This window comes from Capricornis sumatraensis, chromosome 11, assembly GCF_032405125.1.
Source record: "Capricornis sumatraensis isolate serow.1 chromosome 11, serow.2, whole genome shotgun sequence".
Classification (NCBI taxonomy): Eukaryota; Metazoa; Chordata; class Mammalia; order Artiodactyla; family Bovidae; genus Capricornis; species Capricornis sumatraensis.
Window position 1 is genome coordinate 89,387,219 of NC_091079.1, and position 25,139 is coordinate 89,412,357.

General features: G+C 37.2%; 1 protein-coding gene across 2 annotated transcripts; it reads right to left on the reverse strand.

Moving 5' to 3' along the window:
- Window positions 1-353: 353 nt before the first annotated feature.
- Window positions 354-25,127, reverse strand: CIBAR1 (CBY1 interacting BAR domain containing 1). Of its 2 annotated transcripts, XM_068983907.1 has the most exons (9): window positions 24,995-25,127; window positions 24,293-24,527; window positions 21,648-21,716; window positions 18,447-18,548; window positions 16,321-16,326; window positions 14,622-14,726; window positions 5,952-6,065; window positions 2,260-2,379; window positions 354-571 (listed from the first exon to the last, which is right to left on the reverse strand). In XM_068983907.1, the coding sequence occupies exons 1-9, from the start codon at window positions 25,018-25,020 to the stop codon at window positions 482-484; spliced, it is 867 nt and encodes a 288-aa protein (XP_068840008.1). In that variant the 5' UTR covers window positions 25,021-25,127; the 3' UTR covers window positions 354-481. The 2 variants fall into 2 exon arrangements, with proteins under 2 accessions (XP_068840008.1, XP_068840009.1); XM_068983908.1 differs by lacking the exon at window positions 5,952-6,065.
- Between the last annotated feature and the right edge of the window lie 12 nt (window positions 25,128-25,139).

Genomic DNA, 25,139 nt, shown 5'->3' on the forward strand with positions numbered 1-25,139 from the left:
TGAAACTTAAGGTTGTAGTAAAAGTGAAAAAAAAAAGAACACTTGTCTTTCTGATGAAAGCTTTATGGAATAAAATTTGTATTTAATTGGAATGACTACCTAGGACCCTTTTCTGATGTTGAAAGCATGGTGTCTTAATCTAAAGGAAGTAAGTGGAATTGTTAAATCTGTTTTTGTTATTTACCTACTACAACCAACTAGGTTAGTGTATTTGAAATACTTCTGAAATACATTGTTTTTAAAAAACAATGGAACCTATAAAAGAGAGTATGATGCTAGACAGAAATGTTGAAATGACTGATGTTTTTTAGAACTTCCATTTTTGGTTGGCATAAATTTCCTTTAATAATTTCTACATTTCCAATAGGATTTAATTTTGAGGTTTAATGTATCAAGCCAGTATTATGTTTTGCAATTTTAGTAATTCTGGATTCCAGGTCATTTAAGATGAAAATGGAAATGCAAAATTTACTTAAGAAATTTAATTTTCTTCTTCTGTAACATCTAAGTCTTCATCCTCTTCATCATCATCTTCTGTTTGCTGATCCTTTCTTAGTCGACAGGTCAATACCTGTTAAAAGTTAAATCACTAACTTAAAAATATTTTTACATGCCTGATATTTTTTTTATGCCCTGATAGGTAGATAAGGGTACACAGAACAAATATCAGAAAAATGTCCATAAATAATAATCTTTAGTAATGAAAATTCTAAACTATGAATTGTCCTTAAAAGGTTTGAAAACAATCACAAAATTTTTTCATTCATGTTATTTTTTTTTGAAGAGAGGTGTGAAATTAGCCATTTGAACTCCAGCTGGATATCAGTACTTTGATAATATACTTCCAGAGAAAAGTAAAGTACATTATAAATATTAAAGATATTTTAAGTTAAATAATTCTAAGGTCACAAAAACATGAGACTCCTCAAAGGGATGGCAGAACACAAGGATATTTCAACTAGGCAAAAATATTAAACTTTGAACATAGTGTGATTTAAAATTAATGAGATGAGAATCTGAATTCATGACTTGGCTTTCATTTCTGACTGTTGCCACTTGGGTCATCCTGCTTCACACTTTTCAGAGGGTGACTATGTCTCCCAGGTGACATCTGCAATGTCTGGAGACACCTAATTGTCACGACTGGGGGAGCGTAAGGGCATTACTGAGCTCCTGTGGGTAGAGGCTGGGAATGCTGCTCAGCATCTGTACCATGTACAGAACAAGACCTCTCACCACCGGCCCCCCCCCGCCCCCTGCCTCAAATCATCTGGCTCAAAGTTACCAGTGCTGAGGTTGAGAAACCTTGGCATCACGTAGTCTAAAGTGTTACACAGATCTTGGCTAAGTTAGGTGATACTATTAGCTCTAAATAGTCAAAATTCTCTATGTACTATATACTATAGATTTATGGAATTAATGTGCAAGGCACTTAGTACTGGAATAATCAAAGTATAATTTGGTTAGGGGGAGAGATGTGTAAGTTAAAAGCAGTAAATAAGTGCTTAGAAGATAAAAACAGAACATACTAGGTCACATACAACTGAATGCTCAATTTTAAATTCTGAAGGCTAGATATGGAAAAGATCATAGCTTTCTAAATCAGAAGTTGGCAAGCTAAAGCCCAGTTTGTCTTGTTTCTATAAATAAAGTCTTATGACAACATGTTGATTTGTTAATGTATTGTTTGTGGCTGCTCTTGGTTGGGGCAGAGACTACGTGGTTCACATAACCTGGTATTTTCTCTGTGGCCCCTGAGGAAAAAGAGGATATCTCCTACTCTAGATACTAGGTACCTCAGGTTTTCAGGATATAGAAGAAAAGAGAAAACTGATGCTTTACCTAAGGATACATGCTTCTGGATCTATGATAACATTCAGCAAAGGTCCTTTTTAGGTATAATTTCCAGTAAGCCATGCTGCTGCTGCTGCTAAGCCATGCTAGTGGGACTCAAATCCTAGGCAGTTTGATTTCAGAATCTGTGATCTTCACATTCTATCACTGAACAAATGTAAATTAGCACTCTCCTGTCCCTTCTACCTCTGCTCCCAAATGTTCTGCTTCAGAGAGTCATGTCTTTCAGATAATAAAAGAAATATCAATAATAGAGCAGAACCTAGTGCAGTTTTACATCATTTTATATAGATGAGGGGAAGAACAGGTTATTCAAAATCCTATGATTTAAGGGAAACATTTTTAATACTGAACAATTCAAAAGGCAGTAGCTTATATTCCTTAAAATTATGGTTTCTAGCTCACCTGTCCTGTTCCAGATACACACTTAGCAGACAATGATCTTTGAAGAGGTGACTTCGAATTTGCTCTTACGATATCTAAACGGGATGAGTAATCTTGCGGATACAGAGAATGTCGGAAAACCTGTTGCAATGATAAAAAAATGTTATAAATTAGATACTAAACTGGAAATCTATAAAGTCATGTTCCCTTTAGTTCAGAATTTAAGCAACTCTGCTCCCCCACCCTTGCCCCGGGGACATTATTTATTTAATTTATTGTAAATTTAAAACAAAAATTTAAAAAATATTTTACGTTGAAAAGATGTAAGCTAAAAAATTCTACTGAACCATGTAAAATGATGATGGGTCCTGAAACAGTCACTTAAGAGATTTTACTTGTGAAACGTGAAAAGTTCCTACCTTCAAAGAGCATGCAAGCCAGTGAGACAATAAGTCACACCTTTGATTCTTTCTGTTCTGCCTATCCTCAACTCAACAGTTTAAATTCACTACCGTGCTGTCCCAGTATATCACAGAAGAGTAAATGGAGCCATTCTATGAAATTCCAATCTCAGTAGCATCTGGAATGTCATTGCTTGTCAGTTCTTTTTCCTGAAAGTAGTAGTTCCAACTATTACTGCACTCTTAAGCTTCCTTATCTTTTATACCACTTTGTAACGTAAAACAGGCAAGTCTATCAAATGTGAATTTCTTCATATTCATTTTCCCCTCAACTCTTCATGCTATCGTTTTGCTTTTTTAAAGCAAGTGTGATTATGATTCCCCACAGTGCATTTTCCCCTTAGCCAAAACTTCAACAAACAAAAGCTTGCTCTTTTTTCTGTTTTTAAACATTAAAGAAGTACAGCATATAAAAGCAATCAAGGGATGAAACTTAACAAAAGAGGTAAGACTTGTGTTTTATGGCAATTCAGGTATATTGATAATTAGGTTATTAATAGTTTTACTGAAGACCCAATTATATTTTGGTGCTAGACATGGACTCTGCCATCCTGGTATGATATCAAAAGTGGATGACTGAAGTCACTGGTATTTGGAAGAAATACATGTTTGTTAAAACAACATTCTTTGGATTTTCTAGCAAAGATAAAAGTGGGAAATGGAAGATAATATACCACCCTTGGGATAAAAGTCTAAACCAGTTAAATATTAATCTATTGCAAAAGAACATATTTACAGGAATATTTATTGGCAATACTGCATTTTCCAATACATGGTCCAAGATCTTTTCTAGGAATGAGTCTCAAGATCTGAATATGCTCTAAACTGAATGTACAGAGGTGATCTTTTGAAGGGGAATATGATAGTACTTTTAATGTGAAGAACAAATCAGTTAAGATGGTTTCTGATATAACGATGTAAAATACTAGCTGCTATCTGAATAAATCTGCAATTCTCATGTAGTAAGGACTACTACCTAAGAACAGGAAATTCTCTGTCACTCTCTGCATCTTTTCTCTACTCGTTTCCAAGAGACTTTGTATTTAAAGGGTCCTTCCTCTCCTTGGTAGCTGATGTAATTTTACTTTGGCTTGTCCCACACAGCTCTTCCCCAGACTGCTTTCCTCTCCTTTCCACAAGTTCCGGCATCATAATGCATTATACCTCAGGACCTTTGTACTCTGCCTGAAATTGTAGACAGGGATTCGACACATTCCTCAAACTTCTGATTAAGAAATCATTCTTTGATTCTCCAGACTATTTAGGATCCTCCATCACATACACTCATTCACACAACAGTATGTTATCTATTATTTTTTCCTTCATATTATGAAACATATCTTTTTTTAATGCCTGAACTCCTTTTGTACGTTTCTGCTTTTTGACAACTTGGACCAACTCTATAGTGCTGAATCCTCAGCGCTCAGAACAGTGTCGCATATAACAGATGCTCAGTAAACAGTTGACGAATGTACATAAGTGTCTCCATAGAGAGAAGCAGTGAAGTGTGGAGAAATTAACTTGCTCAATAGTGCCCCATCAGAAAAAGTGGGGAAGTTGATACTCAAAAACTCACCTAGACAGCACTGAGATTTTGAGTGTTTATGGATCTCTCCTACAAGCTACCTAGCTAGCTGATGAAGAACAGTGTTAAGAGGAGTGGTAAAGGAAATGCTGTGACAGAAGACACCTAGGACCTATGGAATGAGAAAGAAAATCTTTGGGTCCAGGGGGCTTGAGGAAAGTGCATTAAGTCAAGGGTGTTAGAAAATGGAGAATGAAAATACTTGTAATGGGAACTTTAACCTTATAGGGAAAGTAGGGGATCAATTTTAAACCTGCCACTCAATGCAGTGTTTCTTGCAGGAAATAGTTCACGTCACTCACCAAGAATCATGCTTCTGGCAGCGTAGATAGGATAAAAACAGTGTCTGCAGTCAAACTACTGTTTGGCTTCCAGCTATTTTACTAGCTATGGGATCCTCTGGAAAGTTCCTTAACCTCAATGTGCCTCAGTTTTTTCATCCATAGAAATGAGGACAGTAAGTACTTTTATTAAAATTCATGGTAGGATTAAAATAATACAGTGAAAATGCACAGGTCAGTAGCTGGTTAAAGTTATCACTGTAGAAACATTTGCTGTTTTATAAATTACAGTTAAAAGCTTGATGATGATTTTTTAAAAAAATAGGATGTAAAAAGTGAAAATTAAGAAAGCTTTAGTAGGGAATAGAAACCATTCTATTAACAAATAGTAACAGAAATATGATTGTGTATGCTTTACTGAGGTAAAAGTGAGATCAGATTTTGGCACTGGAAAACATATACTAAAACATGTACTTCATTTTGGCCAAGCTGTATAGTCTGGTTTTACTGAATTCACATTTCTTGAAACCAGTGGAGTAGTGGGAAGTGAAGCCTTGGGGGATCTCGATAGATATTTTACTTAAAAAATAAATGGATCCTTGAAAATTATGGAATTAACTAATATAATTAAAAAATTTTGGCTATATCTTGAGAATACATGGCTGTTCTCACTTCTACTGTAGAGCTATATGGACAAAGTACATCTTGAATATTTAAGAGTTAATATTTGCATTTAACTGTCAATACAAAGGAAGCCTAGAGAATCCCATACATAGGAGCCTGGCAGGCTACAGTCCATGGGGTCACAAAGAGTCAGACACGACTGAGTGAAACACCTCCCCCCCGCCCCACCTATATACAAATCTACACATTTCATAGGTTACAGATTAAGTCTCACAAAGCTAGTTGAAGCCAGATTCTGCTCTTCTACTAGCTAAGTGGTCAAGGGCAAGTTAAGTTACTTAAAGCCTCTACATCTGCTTCTTTAGTTGTAAATGAATGATCACAGCAATTGAGTTACAGGAGTGAATGAGAAAATGCATGTGAAGCTTTCGGTGTTGTGCGTGGCATAAACACTCAAATTTTGGCTTAAATCAATAAATAGTATTTTTAACACATATAAGTGACTTACACCATTAGTCAAAATGATACCTTATTTCACATTATGGCTTTGTTTCTATGTTTTACTAGATATTCTTCGAACTTAACTATGGTTAATTTGAAAAGTTAACTAGAAAGTCATAAAGGTTCAGCTATTTGGAACCGCATACAATGACATCTAAACCACAAAGTGTAATTTAAGACATTTTTACCCACACTATGATGGTTTCTTTTAAATATTTCCATATCAATAGAAGAACTGAGCTTAGAGAGACATAGTCCTACCTCTAAATCTTCTTCTTCATCAATCTTTTGTATATTTTGGTAGGCAGCAGTGTAGACCTCTAAAGCTTTGCCGTGAAATAACATTTCAATAGTGATAAATTCTGAAAATATAGTCTGAAAAAACAAGGATTTGAATTTAAACAAATTGCTTCGTGAATTTAGTAGAGTTATTCTCTAGTGTAGTCTTGACATTTTATTGAATACAGAGGTTTTTCAACAGGGAAAATGAAGTACACATGATAATTGGAATCAAAGTAGCTGCAAATATCTTTTGCAGCAAAACTTTAAAATTACACAAAATATTTAGTATCTTATTATTTACTTCCACTTCTAAGTATGTTCTTCAATTAGATATTTACGTTTAAAAAAGATGTTTGTCAGTACATCACTAAAATGTCACTATTAGCTAAAGAAGTTCAGTTCTGAACCTGTTTTTAGCAACTCCAACTGGTGTTTAAAAGAATGGTTTTAGGCAAGAATTCCATCCTAACATATTTATATGTTGCTTGTATTCTCCAGCCACAATTCCTACTCCAGAAAACAGCAGGATACATTTGCATAGAGCTTTCCAGTTTACAAATATATGACATGCTCAGTATTGCTCATAGCTACAATGTTAAGACTTGGGTCTGATTCAAGGTCATAGCTCCTGCTCATTGTACTATGCTGTTCTCACTGGACTCAATTTTTGCAAATACACTGCAGGTAAACTCTTACCAGCAAGATGATGACAACTTTTGGTCAAGAAGGCTATGAGAAAAGAGAATGAATGAGGATGTGCACGTTGATCTAAGCAGGGGTGAGAGAACTGGTAGGCAGGGAAAGTATGTAAGCCAGATATGTTTTCAATAAAATAGGATCTCATCCTTCTATCATCTTGTCTCTTATCAAAATAAAATCGGAGCATTAACGTAGAGAAGTGGAGAGAATAAGAATAGGATAGAAAATACTCAAGCATGTCCTTAAAGGGGCAGTATAGATGAAATGGGTTAGGCTCAAAAGCAATAGTCAAATACTCATTTTCCTTCATTTCTGCTCTCCTGTCTTAACCATCCAGATAGGAGTGGTCCTGCACCCTGGAAAATAGCCATACAGCTTATCTTGTAGTATCATATTTAGAAATAATTTTCCTCAAATAAATACACCTTTCAATGATCACATGTAATCTGCTAATCTGGAATGGGTCAGTATGGTAAGAGACGGGCATTCAAGGAGTTTCGTTTTCCCCCTTTTCACTTTTATTTTGTTTGACAAGAATGCCATTTGGGTGGGTACTTCAATTTTATTGGTGGGGGGTGGGGGAGTTAATGGAATTCTCTACGCATTGGCAAGTATTCTGTAAAGCAGGTAGCACAGTAGTTAAAAATAGAGGCTCTGGATTAAGATAAACCTGATTTCAAATCAGGGGTTCTCAGATGGCGTTAGTGGTAAAGAACTCGCCTGCCAATGCAGGAGACATGAGAGATGCAGGTTCGATTCCTGGATAGGGAAGATCATGGAGGAGGGCACGACAATCCACTCCAGTACTCTTGTCCGAAGAATCCCATGGACAGGAACCTGGCGAGCTAGGTCCATGGGGTAGCAGAGTCGAACACGACTGAAGGGACTTAGCATGAGTTCAAATCAAGACTGAAACAAATCAGCTGTGTAATATTCAGCACTTTATCTGTTCTTTTTCCTTAATTTCAAAATCATAGGTTTTGCCTTAAGGATTAAATGTAGTCCAAGAAAAAGTATAGTATGGCTACTGGCTTAGAGTAAGTGCTCAGCACAAGTTAGCTAATTTTATTGCTAAAGAAGTAAGCCAGATAAATGAGAAACTGTTCCTTATGTAACATGAAAACCTCCATCCTGGTTTAACTGGAAAGCAGAATATTTAACAAAAAAGTCATTAAAAGTCTTGTCAATAATTTTTACAAATAAAGGTACAATGACAGCTCTCCAGAGTAAAGGCTATTCACTGAATGATTTCAGGGGAACTTTCTATTCATTTGAAAATAATAAATTTAGACATAGCTGCCTCAGACCATATGTAAAATACAACTGCATAAGCTATTTAAATATTTAAAATACTAAAAAATCATACAAAGACTAGAAGAAAATACAGCAAATAGTTATATAATCTTGGGGATGAATACTTCTTTCTAAACATGACACTAAGGCAGAAAAAGAAGGCTAATAGATCTGGCAGCAAAAATAAGACTGTAAGGTGGCAAAAACATAACCATAAGCAACAAAATGGGAAAATGTATTTCAACATATCTTCTCTTTAATATAATGGGTTAATCTTCTCAGTCTGAAGAGTTTTTTTAAAATTAACCAAAAATGCGAACACACTAAAAATATAAGCTAAGGTCAAGTGAGAGTAATTTAGTGTCATTAAATGTATGAAAAAACACTCTTCCTCAATAGTACTAACTGCAAATTAAAATGATACTGATTTTTCACTATCAGATTGGGTACTATTAAAAATACTACTACTCAACATTGTTACACTGGGTGCTTGTGTAATGTTCTGCAGAAATGTAAACTAGTCAAAAGATTTGTGGACAAAAGTTATAAATAGCTATCCAAATTGAAAGTGTGTATGCTCTTTGAACAAGAATGCTACTTCCAGTAATTGATCTCCCCCAAAACAACTGAACCAGCAAAAAGGCCGATGTTTAATGATGCAATGAGATCTATAATAGCAAAAATAATCTAGATGTCTATCAACAGGTGATGGTTAAACATGAATATATCCATACAGCTATACTATTCTCCATATAGTACAGCAAAATACTACACAGGGATATCAAAAAGGACAATATGGATCTTTCTTAGCACAAATATATCCATTACATATTAAATTTTAAAAAGATGCTACATACAGTGTGGTCCCACTTAAATATAACTGTATAGGGGTAACAATATTGCCTTTTTCATAAGACACTGTGAGGAGGAAATGAGTTTATCCACATAAAATGCTTAGAATGTGTGGCACAGTTAATGTCTTAAGAAATATTTGTTGTTGTCATTCTCCTTAGTGTATTTCTTGTGTATGTTTCATAGAAAAAAATTCTAGAAGGATATAAACCAAGATGCTGATTATTTCTCAGTAGGGAATTATGTTTTCTTCCACAATTTTATGAAAACTTATGGTCATTTTATATTTATAAGAAAAATAAAGCTGATAAAAACTAAATCTTGAAGCGGATTCTTGTTCACATCAGCTACTTTACCAATACTGAACTGCTATCCCTATCTGTCACTGGAATGACTCCTGATCAAGATCATTTTCATAGGTCAGAAAATTCCCTTGACAACATATAACTGATGACTTTTCCTATTACATGGGAAACAAATAGAACTGTGAGTTTTCTTTCACATTCTGTACAACTAACTAAGTTCATAGCAACTTCTCTCAGAAAGACAAACACTTTGCAAGGTTTGTATGAAGTCTTACTTACTAAGAATTGTGCTACCTTACTAATTAATGCTGCTAAAATTCAGATGGACGTGTTGATAAACCCCACCTCATAATTAATACATTATGAGCAGTGTTCACTATTGTCAATCATTTCTACCCTCAGGGAGATTTAAGCACCCAGAAGTTCTGCTTCCATCTTTAACAGTTGCCTGAAAACAGGTAACAATAAGAACATTCTTAAAAAAAAAAAAAAAAAAGAATGTTCTGTGTCTGTTTCTCCCAAAACATAAGTGGCAGCAGTGATTTTTTCCAAGAATTTGTCTCATAAATAGAAATGTTTGTCAGACAAGCTAACATCAACATAGTAGTACCTGAATACTGTTTTTATCAGAAATAAGGGTGTGGTAAAGTAACCCTTTTTATCTGATTTTTAAGGCTTTTGGGTGTAGGATTTGTGCATCCTTCTTTATCATAAAACATCTCAAATGAGGCTTAACTTTGAAAAGGAACAATTTGACAGATAAGGAGGAAAGATACAGAGAATGGAGATTCATAATCCTAACAGATTGGACTTGATTCCTGGAACTCATAATTCTGGGATTTTGATAGAGTTTGTATTAAAAGTGTACATTTTCACAGATGACATGATCTTATATATAGAAAATCCAAAGGAATGTGCAAAAAACTAAGAGAGCTAATAAAAGACTTCTGCAGGGTTGTAAGATATAAGGTTAGTACACAAAAATCTATTGTATTTCTGTGTGTTTGCAATGCACAACTGAAATGAAATGAACAATTCCATTTATAGTAGCATCAATAATTATGAAATACTGAGGAAACAGCTTAACATACATTATTAAAATAAATTAAGGATGCTTTAACTAAATGGAAAAACAGCCCATGTTTCATGGATTAGAAGAGTTCATCTTCAGAAGGCAGTACTACCCAAACTGACCCTCAGATTTGATGCAATCCCTGTCAGAATTTCGGGGGCTCAGACGGTATCTGCTTGCAGTGCAGGAGATCTGGGTTCAGTTCTTTGGAGAAGGGAGTGGCTATGCACCCCAGTATTCTTGCCTAGAGAATCCCATGGACAGGGGAGTCTGTCGGGCAGCAGTCCATGGGGTCGCAAAGAGGAGGACATGGCTGAGTGACCATGCACACACATGCGCACGCTGTCAGAATCCCAGCTGACCTGGAGAAGCTGATAAGCTGATTCCCAAATTCATACCAAACTACGACAGATTCAGAATAATCAAAAGAATCTTAAAAAGGAACAAAATAGAGAATTTATACATCCCGATTTTAAAACTTACTACAAAGCACTGTTAAAACAGTATGGTACTGGAATAAGAAGAAGGAAATGGCAAACTACTCCACTATTCTTGTCTGGGAAATCTCATGGACTGAGCAGCTTGGTAGGCTACAGTCCATGGGCTCGCAAGAGTCAGATATGTTAGTGACTAAACCACCACCATACCTCAATAAAAGAGAATGGAAGTTCAGAAACAAAACACATCAACTAACTTTCAACAAGAGTGCGAGGACTTAAACAGTCTCTTCAACATATCGTGCTGGAACAATTGCGCTGACAGATGGAAAAGAATGGGGTTTACCTTTCAGTTCACGTAATAAATAAAAATTAACGGATCAAAGGCTTAATAGTGAAAACTATAACAGTGTTAGAAGAAAACCAGGATAAATCTTTATAATCTCGGATTTGGCAATGGATTCTTAGATAATGACACAGTCCACAGAATTCTACACAGAGTGGGTAGCCTTTCCCTTCTCCAGGGGATCTTCCCAACCCAGGGATCGAACACAGGTCTCCCACATTGAAGGTGGATTCTTTACCAGCTCAGCCAAGGAAGCCCAAGAATACTGGAGTGGGTAGCCTTTCCCTTCTCCAGGGGAACTTCCAGACCCAGGAATCGAACCACGATCTCCTGCATTACAGGTAGATTCTTTGCCAGCTGAGCTATCAGGGAAGCCCAAAGATAAACTGGACTTCATCAAAATTAAAAAGCTTTGTGCTTCAAGGGATACCATCAAGATAGTGAAAAGAACTCACAGAATGGAAGGAAATAACTGCAAAACATTTGATAAAAGATTTGCACACAATATAAAAAGAAGTCTTAAAAATGAAATAAAAAGAAATCCAATTAAAATAATCTGAATAGACATTTTTTTCTCAAGGAAGATATACAAATGGTCATAAACATCAGCAGGAAAATCAAATCAAAACCACAGTAAGATACCATTCTACAGTCACTAGGATGGCTATAAGGAAAAAGTTTGGTGAGCAACAAGTATTGGGGAGAATGCAGAGAAACCGGAAGCCTCATCTAATACTGGTGGGAAAATATACTGGCATAGCCATTTTGGCAGTCTGGCAGTTTCTCACACAATTAAAGATAGAGTCACCTTATGAGCCAGCAATTCAACAGGGTATATGGTTGAACGAAAATGAAAAATGTCTAAGAGAAATGAAAATATATCTCAACAAAAACTTGTACATGAATGTTTCTATCATTAATAATGATAGCGAAAAGGTGGAATATGGTAATATCCATACAATCGAATATTATTCCACCATACAAAGGAATGAGATAGGTATTGATACATGTTATACCACAGATAAAACTTGAAAGCATGCTAAGTGAAAGAAACCAGTTATGAAAACCATGTATTTTATGATTCCATTCATATGAAAGTACATTCAGAACAGCCAAGTCCAAAGAGACATGAGATTGGTGATAGCTGCTTAGGCCATGGGTGGGGGCTGTGGGAGCAGGGAGGTAAAAACTAAAGTGTACTAGGCCTCACTCTGAGATGACAAGAATGTTCTCAAACTGAGTGGTCATGGTTGTAGATACCTGAACATATTAGAAAATGCTGAGCTGTATGGTGAATTGTATGGTATATGAATTCTCTCTCCTTTTTTTCCGTTTCCTCCTGTTTTTTCTTTTTTTGTGTGACTGCCACAAGACCTCCCTCTTGTAGGGGCATGAGACCGCAGGCAGAGAGCGCGGAAGCAGGTTTCTCCCCCGTGCACCCTCCACTGGCAGTGCCTCACTCCCTGTCCTGCTGCTTCAGGAGATCCCAGCTTGCAGTTGGGAATTCTACACTCACTGTCTCTGCTCCAGTTTTGTAACTGGTGGTGCTCATGGGATTATAAACCGCCTGTAGAGTTAGCCAGCATGCAAGAAGAAGAACATGGAAGTGAGCCCAAAGATCAAAGATTGCCACATGTAAAAGAGAAGTGTGCAGGCATGAAGAACAGCGGTAGGGTGAGGAATCGGGCTCCCAGGTCAGTAAAGAAGCCGTTAGGTGGCAATGAATCAGGCATATCTCACAAGTCTCCAATCTCCTTTTTTAGATTAAAGCTAATTATTTCAACCTTCTTTCCCTTCTCCCTCAATTTAAGAGAGGATGCTGGCAGTTACGTTACGCCCTGCCAATGCTCCCCCGTATCGGCAAAAGGGTTATCTCAGGACAGCCTCCTACGGAGCTCTTCCTGAGCAGCCATCTACATTACACTCTGAGTGCTGAACTGACAGGCTTACTTTTTTTTTTCTTTGACCTTCAGGACCAAAGTAGAGACCTTTGAGCCTGACTATTGGAAAAAATCAAAGTTCTGGAATCCTATGAAACTATGATAGGAAATTAAAAAATATAAAAGGACAAATAAATGTTTCATTGATTGCAGAGAGGAACGGTACAACTAAGTGGCAGATAATGCTGATTTTATTGATAAGGGCATAACTTTTGAAAGAAGGATAACTTGTTAGTAAGTTATGAAAATAACAAAAAATACTTTTCTTTAAAAGCTGTTCCAGGAGAATTGCAGTGAGTGAAAAGGCATCCTTAGATGACTTGTTTTAAAGGACACAACATGGTCATAAGTAATCCTCCAAATCTTTCCAAAATATTGATGAAAAAGTCACTGAAGACCGTCTTTAGGTTTGGGGATTTAGGAGGGAGGCTCTGGAGGGAGGGCATATACATATAATTATGACTGACTTGCATTGTTGTATGGTAGAAACCAATACAACATTGTAAAGTAATTATCCTCCAATTAAAAAAAATACCATCTCAAGTCCAGGAACCTGAATGTCTACTGATGTGTTACAATAAAATAAGGCTATTCTTCCTGTGACACTAAATTACGGTGGATGCAAGTTTATGTGGTTAGCTACTCTTATTTATTTGATAATGTAGGAATTAGAAAGCTACAAGCCAAAACAATTAGTAATAGTGTTAGGGGAAGCACATTGACTGAAACTGCCCACCCTGTCCAGGCACCATAGTAACCATCGGCATGAGTTGTTTTATGATAGGAGGTCCTGGTAAGGAACACGGAACTAATAAGCCACCACCAACTGGAAGAGTTCAGGAAAAGACAAAAGGAGTCACCACATGTCCGACCACCTCCCAGAATCCTTCTCTCTGGCATCCATCTCGGCTGAACAAGGCATGCACCACCAGGGAGGACTCTGAGTCCGAATAAAAAAGACAACCCGGAAACTAATCCCATCACCATAAAACGTGAGACTGCAAGCCATATGACAGAGCTGTTCTCCTGGGTTCCCTTACCCTGCTGCTCTCCACCCGGGCGCCCCTTCCAATAAAATCTTTTGCTTCAGCATGTGTCTTCTCAGACAGTTCTTTTCCGAGTGTTAGATAAGAGCCCAGTTTCAGGCCCTGAAAGGGGTCCCCCTTCCTGCAACAATGCTGTATAGTCATGGAAAGCACAGGTTTTTAAAATATATAACTGGCTTATAGTTCAGACTTTGAACTGTGGGCTATGATACTGCCTTATATCTCTGCTTAATCACCTCACTTTCATGGTAATATCCATACAAAGGAATATTATTCCACCATTAAAAGGAATGAGATAGATACTGGTACGTAGTATACATAGATGCTACACTATGGGGTTGCTGTAAAGATTAAAAGGTAATTTATGTAAAGTGCCTGGACTAGTGTAGTACCTGATACATAAAAACATAATAGACTTTATTTTTCTGTGGTTAATAGTATTTTTGATAACATCTGAATATCTGGGCTCTGGTTGGGAATGTAGTCCCTTTATATACTGTTGTTTCCATAAGAAAATAACATTTGATATATTTTGTTCATATCTTTCTCACAAAGACTTATGTGCTAAAGAAAATCAGTAATTTAAATTTTTCATAAATTTAAATAAAAAATTAATTTAGAATACATATTTTGAACCTTAATAGTTATTTAGTTGTTACCTTTATATCCTTTATCTTCTGCTTTTCGAAACTGTCAATAGTTTCCTCCAGGTGACGAGTTGTTCGGGTAGCATCCATTGTAGCTCTCTGTAATTCAGTTTCTGCCTACAGAGGTATTCCCCAACCAAAGATACAAAAAACAAAAATCGTCAGAATCCATTTTATTGAGTCTTTCTGTAAATGCTACCTTTGTAAATACAGTGTTGGCTTTTTGTAAATGCAGTACTGTAAATGCATTTGTAAATGCAAGACTGGCTTTTTGCCATAACAGTGTAAATCACTCAAAAATACATATTACCACATAAAATAAAGTAATCTATATTATAAACACAGAATAAAAAACTTTAAATTTATCAGATTATATGATTCATGATCTCAAAACAAAATTCCTTCCCTTTCTTTATACAAACCATTTCTTTTCCTGCTATCATCCTTGTTTGATTTACTGTAAAACTATTTTCTATATTTTCTACTGCTTTCCCATATTTCCAGTCTCTGCCATTTATTACCCTCTCCTTTTCCTCTCACTCTCTCTCCCCTTTAACCTTTTGTCCTGCCAAAAGACCTGTGACTTAAGTATTTTCAATCTTCTAGTTCTCCAAATGCATGATATGTTTCTACTGCTTTAATATCCTAATCAGGTAGAGTAGAATATACATGTAAAGAAGGTTGAGCACCAAAAAATTGATGCTTTCGAACTGTGGTGCTAGAGAAGAATCTTGAGAGTCCCTTGGACTGCAAGGAGATCAAACCAGTCAATCCTAAAGGAAATCAACCCTGAATCTTCATTGGAAGGACTGGTGCTGAAACTGCAATCCTTTCGCTACCTGATGTGAACAGCCTGATTGGAAAAGACTCTAATGCTGGCAAAGATTAAGGGCAAGAGGAGAGGGCTTGACAGAGGATGAGATGGTCGGATAGCATCACTGACCCAATGGACATGAGTCTAACCAAACTTCAGTAGATAGTGAAGGACAGGGATGCCTGGTGTGCTGCAGTCCATGGGGTCACAGAGAGTTGGACATGACTGAGTGACTGAACAACAACATAGAATATACACTACAAATGTTTATTTCAGTATGAATATTCTTCTTATAAGCTAGTAATATTACACTATTACTACTTAATGCTTATTACAAAATATATATATACAGATATACTGATAACTAATAAATTAGACGGAAAGTCTAATGTTTCGCTTCAAAGTACTCATACTGTTTAGATTCACACTGTACAGTCAGTAATGGCAGCCACTAGCAACCAGCTATTTACATTTAAATTAATTAAAATTAAAAAGCTGGTTATTCTAGTTGCCATTTCATGAGCTCAACAGCCACATATATAGCTAGTGGCATGTATTTCTCTTTAAAATATCTCTTCCTTAATGACAACAGTTGTCCAAAAAAATTTAAAATTTTTTGTTGAATAAAACATGTTTTAAAAACATGGCCCAATTTTCTGATTAAGTTCTAATAATGTTTTGTTTCCTATGCTAGTATTATGTTCACTTAAAAGTATCACATATCATTTTAATAATTATTGCACAGAAAAAATCTGCAGTTGTAAGTAATAATATTTGTGACACATAATATTATACCATTTACACTTGCTTTCTTTTTTAAGAAAATGTATAAATGAAAATAAAATAAAAGGGTTTACTACAGGGATCCATCTCTTGACACATCACTTTATTACCCACCTGCGACTGAAATTTTTCATAAAGGAAAAATACCTTTAAAGTAGAACAATTTATTCCAATAAATTAAAATCATATGCTCTGACAGAATTATATCCTTTTGCAATCAGACTATACATTAATTGTAACATATTGATTATATACTCTTAAAACTAGGTTATTTCAGATATACAATTTCAAGAAACTAAGCTTTAAAACGTATGCATATATATCTGTGTGTGTACATTTGCTATAGAAGGTGTAAAGTTTTCCTGCATAATTTTACATGCAAACTTTTACTCATAACCAGTAATCAGAAACAGTTTACTTTATTACTGGGCTTCGGATTTTTTAAAATAACTATTACAGGATTTATTATTTTGAAAAACTTTCTAGATGTTATGATGTGTATTAATCTTTTACTAATGAAAATACTCAGAGTATTTTTCTAATACGGTTCAATACATGTGACTCATGAAATTCTTTACCATGACTACTTAATTTTGACAGGTGTTTTCCTTCCCCATTTTTTGACAGTTTCATTTTAAAATTTGGAAGGGTAGGTTGAGTTGCTTAAACTAGGAAAGAGTAGGAAGCAGAAGCCACAGCTGGAACATCTGTATGTTAATCTCTTACCACCTTCCAGCAACTATTTTTCATTCCTTTAAGTTTCAAATCCTTTCACTCCAGCATAGAAACTTGCCCAAAGTTACACAGCTATTTTCAGGAAAGTGGATACAGATCTGTATTCCTTCCTTTTGTTGAAAATTCTTCAAAATCATATAACGTACTAATTTGGTAGGAGATACTTTTGATTAAAATATTACAATGCTTTATGAATAAGGGTATCAGTGTATTTAATGAAATTGGTCTGAGTGCAAAATGGCCTATAGAAGAGTGAGCCAGATTGGTGTTTTTCAAACTGTGCTGCAGGAAACTTTTCAGAAGCTACCAGGGGCCTTGGGGGGGGTCCAGGTAGTGCACTAGGATTCTTCTTCACCCCAGCCTCTTATACCTCTTTATTTTACATACCGAACTTTAACGTGTTTCTTTTTAATAGTGAGAAGAATTTTAAGGGTCATCCTGGTAAATATTCTCTGATGCTATGACTGAGTATTTTTATATTTATAGTGGATGCATTTATATGTAGACTGTCCTTTATTTTCTAGTATCAGGTTGTCAAAATCATGAGACATAAGAAAGCATGGGGAAAGGAGGCAGCAGGGTAAGCTGAAAGTGAAGTGAAAGTCGCTTAGTCGTGTCTGACTCTTTGCGACCCCATGGACTATACAGTCCACAGAATTCTCCAGGCCAGAATACTGGAGTGGGTAGCCTTTCCTTCTCCAGGGGATCTTCCCCACCCAGGGGTCAAATCCAGGTTCCCTGGATCAAACCCAGGTCTCCCACATTGCAGGCGGATTCTTTACCAGCTGAGCCACCAGGAAAGCCCCACAGTAAGTTAGTACTTTCTCTACAATTGTACCTATCCCAGTTGCTTACAATTAGTCAGGTGCTATTTTTCTTTTTTTTGTGTAGTTTTGAATAGGCACATTCTAAGTTTCAGAAATAATCATTCTTAACAGAAGAGCCTTGTAACAGTAGACAAGCCTATTAAGACTTGTGTCCAGCTGTGAATCTCAATACCTTGGAATATCCTAAGGGTCTTTGGCTGGAAGTTATAATTGCAGTTTCACAAAGCAGTTGTTTTTTTAAGACGAAGGGAATTTCACTGGGGAAAAAAACAGTTTGTTCCTTTTCTCAAATGCAGGGCTGAGAAGGCATTGATATATTAGGATTAATGACAGATCTTTAAGTTACTTTTATAATTAATATTTAGTCATCAATCATTTTTAATGTAAAATATCTTAGAATGTTGTATGTACTCTTTATAAATCATCTATACATATGAGTGTTTTAAATTTTGAGTATCTATTGTGGAAAACAACACAAGAGGACTGATTTAAGTTGTATATTCTCTTTAAAATTAACTAATTTCCACAGTAAGCATTTTAAATGTCTGCGTTTCTTTTCAAACTTTATATTCATATTCTTTGCACATTTAAAGTATAAATGCATAATTTTCATATATATTTACTTTTTACAGCATACCTTACAGAATATTTTTTTAAAGACCAAAATTCAAAGGATACAATAACATGTCGATCAGATGGGTTTCTCTGACGTGTTCTTTCTAACTGAGTTAACTGTTTAGCTTCTCGATTCCTTGCTGTTAATGTTGCTTTGAGATCATCCTGCAAAAAGGCATTTTTTTTGTTAATAAATATCTCTGATTTAAGAATAAAATACACACTTCTTTAAGAATGCAAAAACATTCCCTATTTGATCCAGGCATCATTACCACTGGAATTATTACTATATTACCAGTGTGTGTCTTTGTATGTAAGACTATGTGCATGTGTGTATTTAATATCCTATTAAATAATGACAGAATTGCAGTGCAAAATTATATATATATATACACACACACAAAATTTTGATTATGGTGGTAGTTACATGTGTATACACATTTATCAAAACATTTAAAACAGGAGAATTTTACTGCATATAAATTATATCTCAATAAAATTGATTTTAAATACAGAACTTTTGGAATGTAATATCTACCATGGTGACCAGAATTAATACTACTGTACTGCATTTTGAAAGTTGTTAGGAAACTAGGTCTTAAAAGTTCTTATCACAAGGAAAGTTTTTTTTAACTATGTATTGTGACAGATGTGAACTAGGTTTATTTAATCATTTCACAATATATACAAACATCAAATCGTTATGTTGTACTTCAAGAAAAGAATTTAAAAAACAGCTTCATCACACTGACTTTTAGTTTGCAAGTTATTGCTTGCTTTAAAACAAATATATGAGCATATTTAGTAAAACAATTTCTGTCCATATATTCTTCATGACTATAAATATTAAATATTTTAAAGTTTCCACAATAAACAAAATAATGCTATGATGCTATAGTAGTATATAAAAATACTTATTCTCAAAGTTCTAAGAAATAATGCTTCAGTGTAATAAGAATCACTGAACACTACTCTGTACCTTTTACTAAGTAAGTAAACTATGGACTGAGGTTCATGACATTGTACAGGAGACAGGGATCAAGACCATCCCCATGGAAAAGAAATGCAAAAAGCAAAATGGCTGTCTGGGGAGGCCTTACAAATAGCTGTGAAAAGAAGAGAAGCAAAAAGCAAAAGAGAAAAGGAAAGATATAAGCATCTGAATGCAGAGTTCCAAAAAATAGCAAGAAGAGATAAGAAAGCCTTCCTCAGCAATCAAGGCAAAGAAATAGAGGAAAACAACAGCATGGGAAAGACTAGAGATCTCTTCAAGAAAATTAGAGATACCAAGGGAACATTTCATGCAAAGATGGGGTCAATAAAGGACAGAAATGGTATGGACCCAACAGAAGCAGAAGATATTAAAAAGAGGTGGCAAGAATACACAGGGGAACTGTACAAAAAAAGATCTTCACAACCAAGATAATCATGATGGTGTCATCACTGACCTAGAGCCAGACATCCTGGAATGTGAAGTCAAGTGGGCCTTAGAAAGCATCACTACAAACAAAGCTAGTGGAGGTGATGGAATTCCAGCTGAGCTCTCTCAAATCCTGAAAGATGATGCTGTGAAAGTGCTGCACTCAATATGCCAGCAAATTTGGAAAACTCAGCAGTGGCCACAGGACTGGAAAAAGTCAGTTTTCATTCCAATCCCAAAGAGAGGCAAGGCCAAAGAATGCTCAAACTACTGCACAATTGCAGTCATCTCACACGCTAGTAAAATAATGCTCAAAACTCTCCAAGCTAGGCTTCAGCAATACGTGAATCATAAACTTCCAGATGTTCTAGCTGGTTTTAGAAAAGGCAGAGGAACCAGAGATCAAATTGCCAACATCTGCTGGATCATGGAAAAAGCAAGAGAGTTCCAGAAAAACATCTATTTCTGTTTTATTGACTATTCCAAAGCCTTTGACTGTGTGGATCACAATAAACTGTGGAAAATTCTGAGAGAGATGGGAATACCCGACCACCTGACCTGCCTCTTGAGAAACCTATATGCAAGTCGGGAAGCAACAGTTAGAACTGGACATGGAACAACAGACTGGTTCCAAATAGGACAAGGAGTATGTCAAGGCTGTATACTGTCACCATGCTTATTTAACTTCTATGCAGAGAACATCATGAGAAACGCTGGATTGGAAGAAGCACAAGCTGGAATCAAGATTGCCGGGAGAAATATCAATAACCTCAGATATGCAGATGACACCACCCTTATGGCAGAGAGTGAAGAGGAACTAAAAAGCCTCTTGATGAAAGTGAAAGAGGAGAGTCAAAAAGTTGGCTTAAAGCTCAACATTCAGAAAACGAAGATCATGGCATCTGGTCCCATCACTTCATAGGAAATAGATGGGGAAACAGTGAAAACAGTGTCAGACTTTATTTTTTTGGGCTCCCAAATCACTGCAGATGGTGACTGCAGCCATGAAATGAAAAGACGCTTACTCCTTGGAAGAAAAGTTATGACCAACCTAGATAGTATATTCAAAAGCAGAGACATTACTTTGCGAACAAAAGCCCGTCTAGTCAAGGCTATGGTTTTTCCTGTGGTCATGTATGGATGTGAGAGTTGGACTGTGAAGAAAGCTGAGCGTCGAAGAATTGATGCTTTTGAACTGTGGTGTTGGAAAAGACTCTTGAGAGTCCCTTGGACTGCAAGGAGATCCAACCAGTCCATTCTAAAGGAGATCAGTCCTGGGTGTTCTTTGGAAGGAATGATGCTAAAGCTGAAACTCCAGTACTTTGGCCACATCATGTTAAGAGTTGACTCACTGGAAAAGACTCTGATGCTGGGAGGGATTGGGGGCAGGAGGAGAAGGGGACGACAGAGGATGAGATGACTGGATGGCATCACCGACTCGAGGGACATGACTTTAAGCGAACTCCGGCAGTTGGTGATGGACAGTGAGGCCATGCTGCAATTCATGGGGTGGCAAAGAGTTGGACATGACTGAGCGACTGAACTGAACTAATTGTTAGTCGCTCAGTCGTGCCCGACTCTTTGTGATCCCATGGACTGCAGCCCTCCAGTGCAGAAAATCTCTGTCCATGAGATTTTCCAGGCAAGGATACTGGAGTGGGTTGCCATTTCCTTCTCCAGGGCATCTTCCCAACCCAGGGATCAAACCCGGTTCTCCTGCACTACAGGCAGAGTCTTTACCAACTGAGCTACAAGGGAAGCCCCCGCTAAAAGGACAGTTATTGGAAACCTTGTATGTTTTGCCAGAATACCTAATAATAATAGAAAAAAATGAATTTACTTACTCGCTTCATTTTTACAATGGTTCCATAAGCTTTCAAAGGTTCAACTACTTTGGCTTCAAGTCTTTCAACCTATTGAGAATTATTATAAAATATAACTGGAAAGAAACATAGACATATCAAAATTTAAATTGTGAAATAAAACCTATGCTGTCTAACCGGACCATAATCACTATACTGATTAACATTTGAAATTTTTAAAATTTCAGTAACATTTATAAGTAAAAATGTAATCTCTGGAAATTGGTAAGACTCAGAATCTAAACTCAAATACATTAAAAACTGTGAAGGTGTGCAGTAGCAATCAGAGCTTTGGTTAAGTTTTAAGACATCTCAAATTTTATTGCAGCTATACTTTCAGTGTGTTTAACACTTGAATGGACATTTTACATACATTATATCTGAAATGTAACAGCCCAACCTTCCAGATAAAGAAATCGAAGCTGAAAAATATAGCATACTGGAAACATTTAAAACAACTGAATCATCAAAAGAAAAAAAGTCTAGAGACCACTGTGTTAACGGTAATTTTTTTTTCTGGGAAGACATTTGTAAATTGCCAAAGCTTAAAGTACAAGATAAATTGTCTCAGTGTTCCTGAGCTGTCAAACTATGTGGTCAATCTCTCTTTTATGTAGAATTAAACAGTTTTCTTAAACATTGCAATATTTATCAGATTTTGAGTAATTTCTCCTTTTACTAATAGCACTAGTGGAAGGCACTAAAGAAATGAATTTTTTTTTTAAAGGGAGGTATATAGCTATTTATATAAATATAAGAAAAACAATTCCTGGACCTTAAAATTTTCTTTTTCAGGATAGGTAATACAAGATGACATATATTTAATTGTTTAAAATGAACATGTATTACTTTTGTAGCAGGAATAAAGCTTTATTTTGCTGATACATGTTTTTATAATCAGTGAGTATATATCACTTTGTAATGATTTTGTTTAGTTTCTATAAACAAAATGTATATGAATACTTCATTTTAAAAGATTTTAGGAAAATAGAGATCAAGTTCTCACTAAGCATTTAAATATTAGGAATCCTAAAAATAAATCCATGAATATTCAGGATTATTTATTCCATTTCAAATAATCCATACACTGGTTATTCAGTGTAAAGATTAGCTAAATCTTTTTCTGTTCTCCTTTTTGTAGCCTACCTTTTTGTTCATTGTTCTTTAGCACCTCCACCATTTGGTAAGCAAGGGAAACAAAAAGGAGAACACATGTAAATCAATTCACTTTGCTATTCAATAAATAGCATAAAGATTTTCTAGCAAGGGGCACTGAAATTATTGGCTAAAGTAGGATTTTAGGATTATCTGCGAGTATAAACTACCTATGAAACAGTCAAGTTCCCAGTTACATATAACTGAAAGTTTGTTTATTACACACAAAACATCATATGAGAAGAACCCACCGTTTTCCCCCAAAGTAATTAATACTCAAATTTCTGTATCATTAGCAGTTATAGCTTCAAGGATCATTATCTTCTTTTTGATTTCAAGGGTTTTTTTTTTTTTTTTTAATAATTGAAATCTGTTTTAGGCTTTTAAAAAGGACCAAAGGCACAAAAGAAGTAATACAGCTCAAAAACTGGGCAACTTCTGACAAGTTAAAAGTTAAAGTAAAAACTTCCGACCTGAGTCTTGAACCTTCAAATAAATACACGTGAAAGTGCTAAGGAGGTATTAAAAGTAATGGGCTGGGCTTTCCTGGTGGCACAGTGGATAGATAGGTGTCCAGGCGCCAATGCAGGGGACAAGGATTTGATCCCTGGAGTGGGAAGATCCCACACACAGCAGAACTACTAAGCCCACATGCCAGCAACCACTGAGGCCGCCTGCTACAACTACTGAAGCTCTTGGGCCTAGAGCCCCACCTCCGCGACAAGAGAAGCTACCGCAATAAGCCCGCCCGCTGCAAGGAAGAATAGCCTCCCTGGCCCCAACTAGAGAAACCCCAGGGAGCAATGAAGACCCAGCGCAGACAAAAATAAATAAGTAAATAAAATTTTAAAAAGTAAATGGGATTTAACAATTTAAACAATTACAACGCCATCGCTTCCCACCTGTCCTTTCTGGGTGGGGTGGTTCAGTTCAGTTCGGGGAACTTCACAAAATTTCACTGTTGATTGTAAAAGAAATCAGTGCACTTTTCCCGCCCCCCGCTCCTCTCAGTGAAACACAGCTCAACTTTCCAGTGCACGGAAGCAGCAACAAAGATCTCTTGTCCAGTTACTACTTATCCATACGCAGTACCACTCCCAATATCTTCCATCTCCAGATACACTACTTTAAAATATACCTACCTGCATACAAGACACAAGCCATTGCTCCTTTTGTTGTCTCGGGTACTATGTTTACTATCCCCTGTAAACAGCCACCCCTTTGGCTAAAAGCTGGCAAATGAGGTGGGGAAATTCAGGACTTCAAGACACCCTAGAGGTTAGTTTGAGAACGGTAAAAATTACAGGAAGCTTCCCTTTGATAAGACTCACACAGTGCTACCGACATGACAATGCACGTTTATCATCAAGTGTGTGATCGCCACTGCAGCTGGGTAGATTACAGGTCTTCACGGCTCCGTCCACCACTTCAGGGCTCACTCATTAACAGGACGCTGTGACCTCATTCCATACCTCGGCTTGTCGATAATCCTGAAGTTTGGCAAACTCGTCCGCAAAGTTTTTCAGGCCCTGCTTTAAATGCGGGGTCTCGGTAGAGGCATACACGTTGATTTCGTTCACCAGGAGGTCCGCTTTGTCTCGCAGTCGGGCGGTTTTCCGCACGTAAGCAGCAAAGATCTGACACAGCTCTCCGAAATGTTTCTCCACATTGGTGACAGCATCTTGCAGTTGTCTGGTCTGAGCGTCCCTAGAGAGAAAGGAGACACAAAAAAGGCAAATCATTCTCATCTGATGAGATGAGATGACTTCATCTTCGCGTTACACGTGATGACGCCAACATTCCCGGGGGGCGCAGTTTGCAGCTTCGCCGGCGCAAACCTTGCAGCAACCCCTGCGTCTCCTCCGGGCCCCCATCCCGGGCCTGGCCTGCACATCCCGCAGTGCAGGAGCCCCGAGCGGCCCCGCTGGATCAGCAGCAGTGCTGGGCCGGCGCCCGGGGACCGTGTTGGGGAGGCGCCGCCCGGGCCCGCCGCGGCCCAGTGTGGTCGGCCCAGAGGGCGGCGGGCGCCGCTCGGAGCCCGATCTGAGGGCCCGAACTCGGTCCGGTGGCTCAAGGAGGAAAGCTCCGCGCCCCGACCCGAGCCCTCGCGTGTGTGTGTATGGTTGGGGGACCCTGGGCCGCTGCGGGCCGCTGCGGGCCCCTGCGGCCGTTACCGGTTTTCCAAGCTGCGCCTCAACATGCTGCCTCGCTCACGGCTGGAGACCCCGGGCTGAGACCCAACGACAGGGTCTCGGCGCCTGGACGTGCGGCGGGGCGCGAGAGCCCGCCCCGTGCGCCGCCGCCGCCAAGAGGGCCTCG

Bases quoted from the DNA above. Each gene is read 5' to 3' on its own strand.
- CIBAR1 (XM_068983907.1), bottom strand. From the start codon at position 25,020: ATGTTGAGGCGCAGCTTGGAAAACCG. The intron at 2,380-5,951 runs GTAGGACTATGT...TCATTGCAACAG, and splicing joins ATGAAGAAGAAGATTTAGAG to GTTTTCCGACATTCTCTGTA. The intron at 572-2,259 runs GTGAGCTAGAAA...AACTTTTAACAG, and splicing joins GTGTATCTGGAACAGGACAG to GTATTGACCTGTCGACTAAG.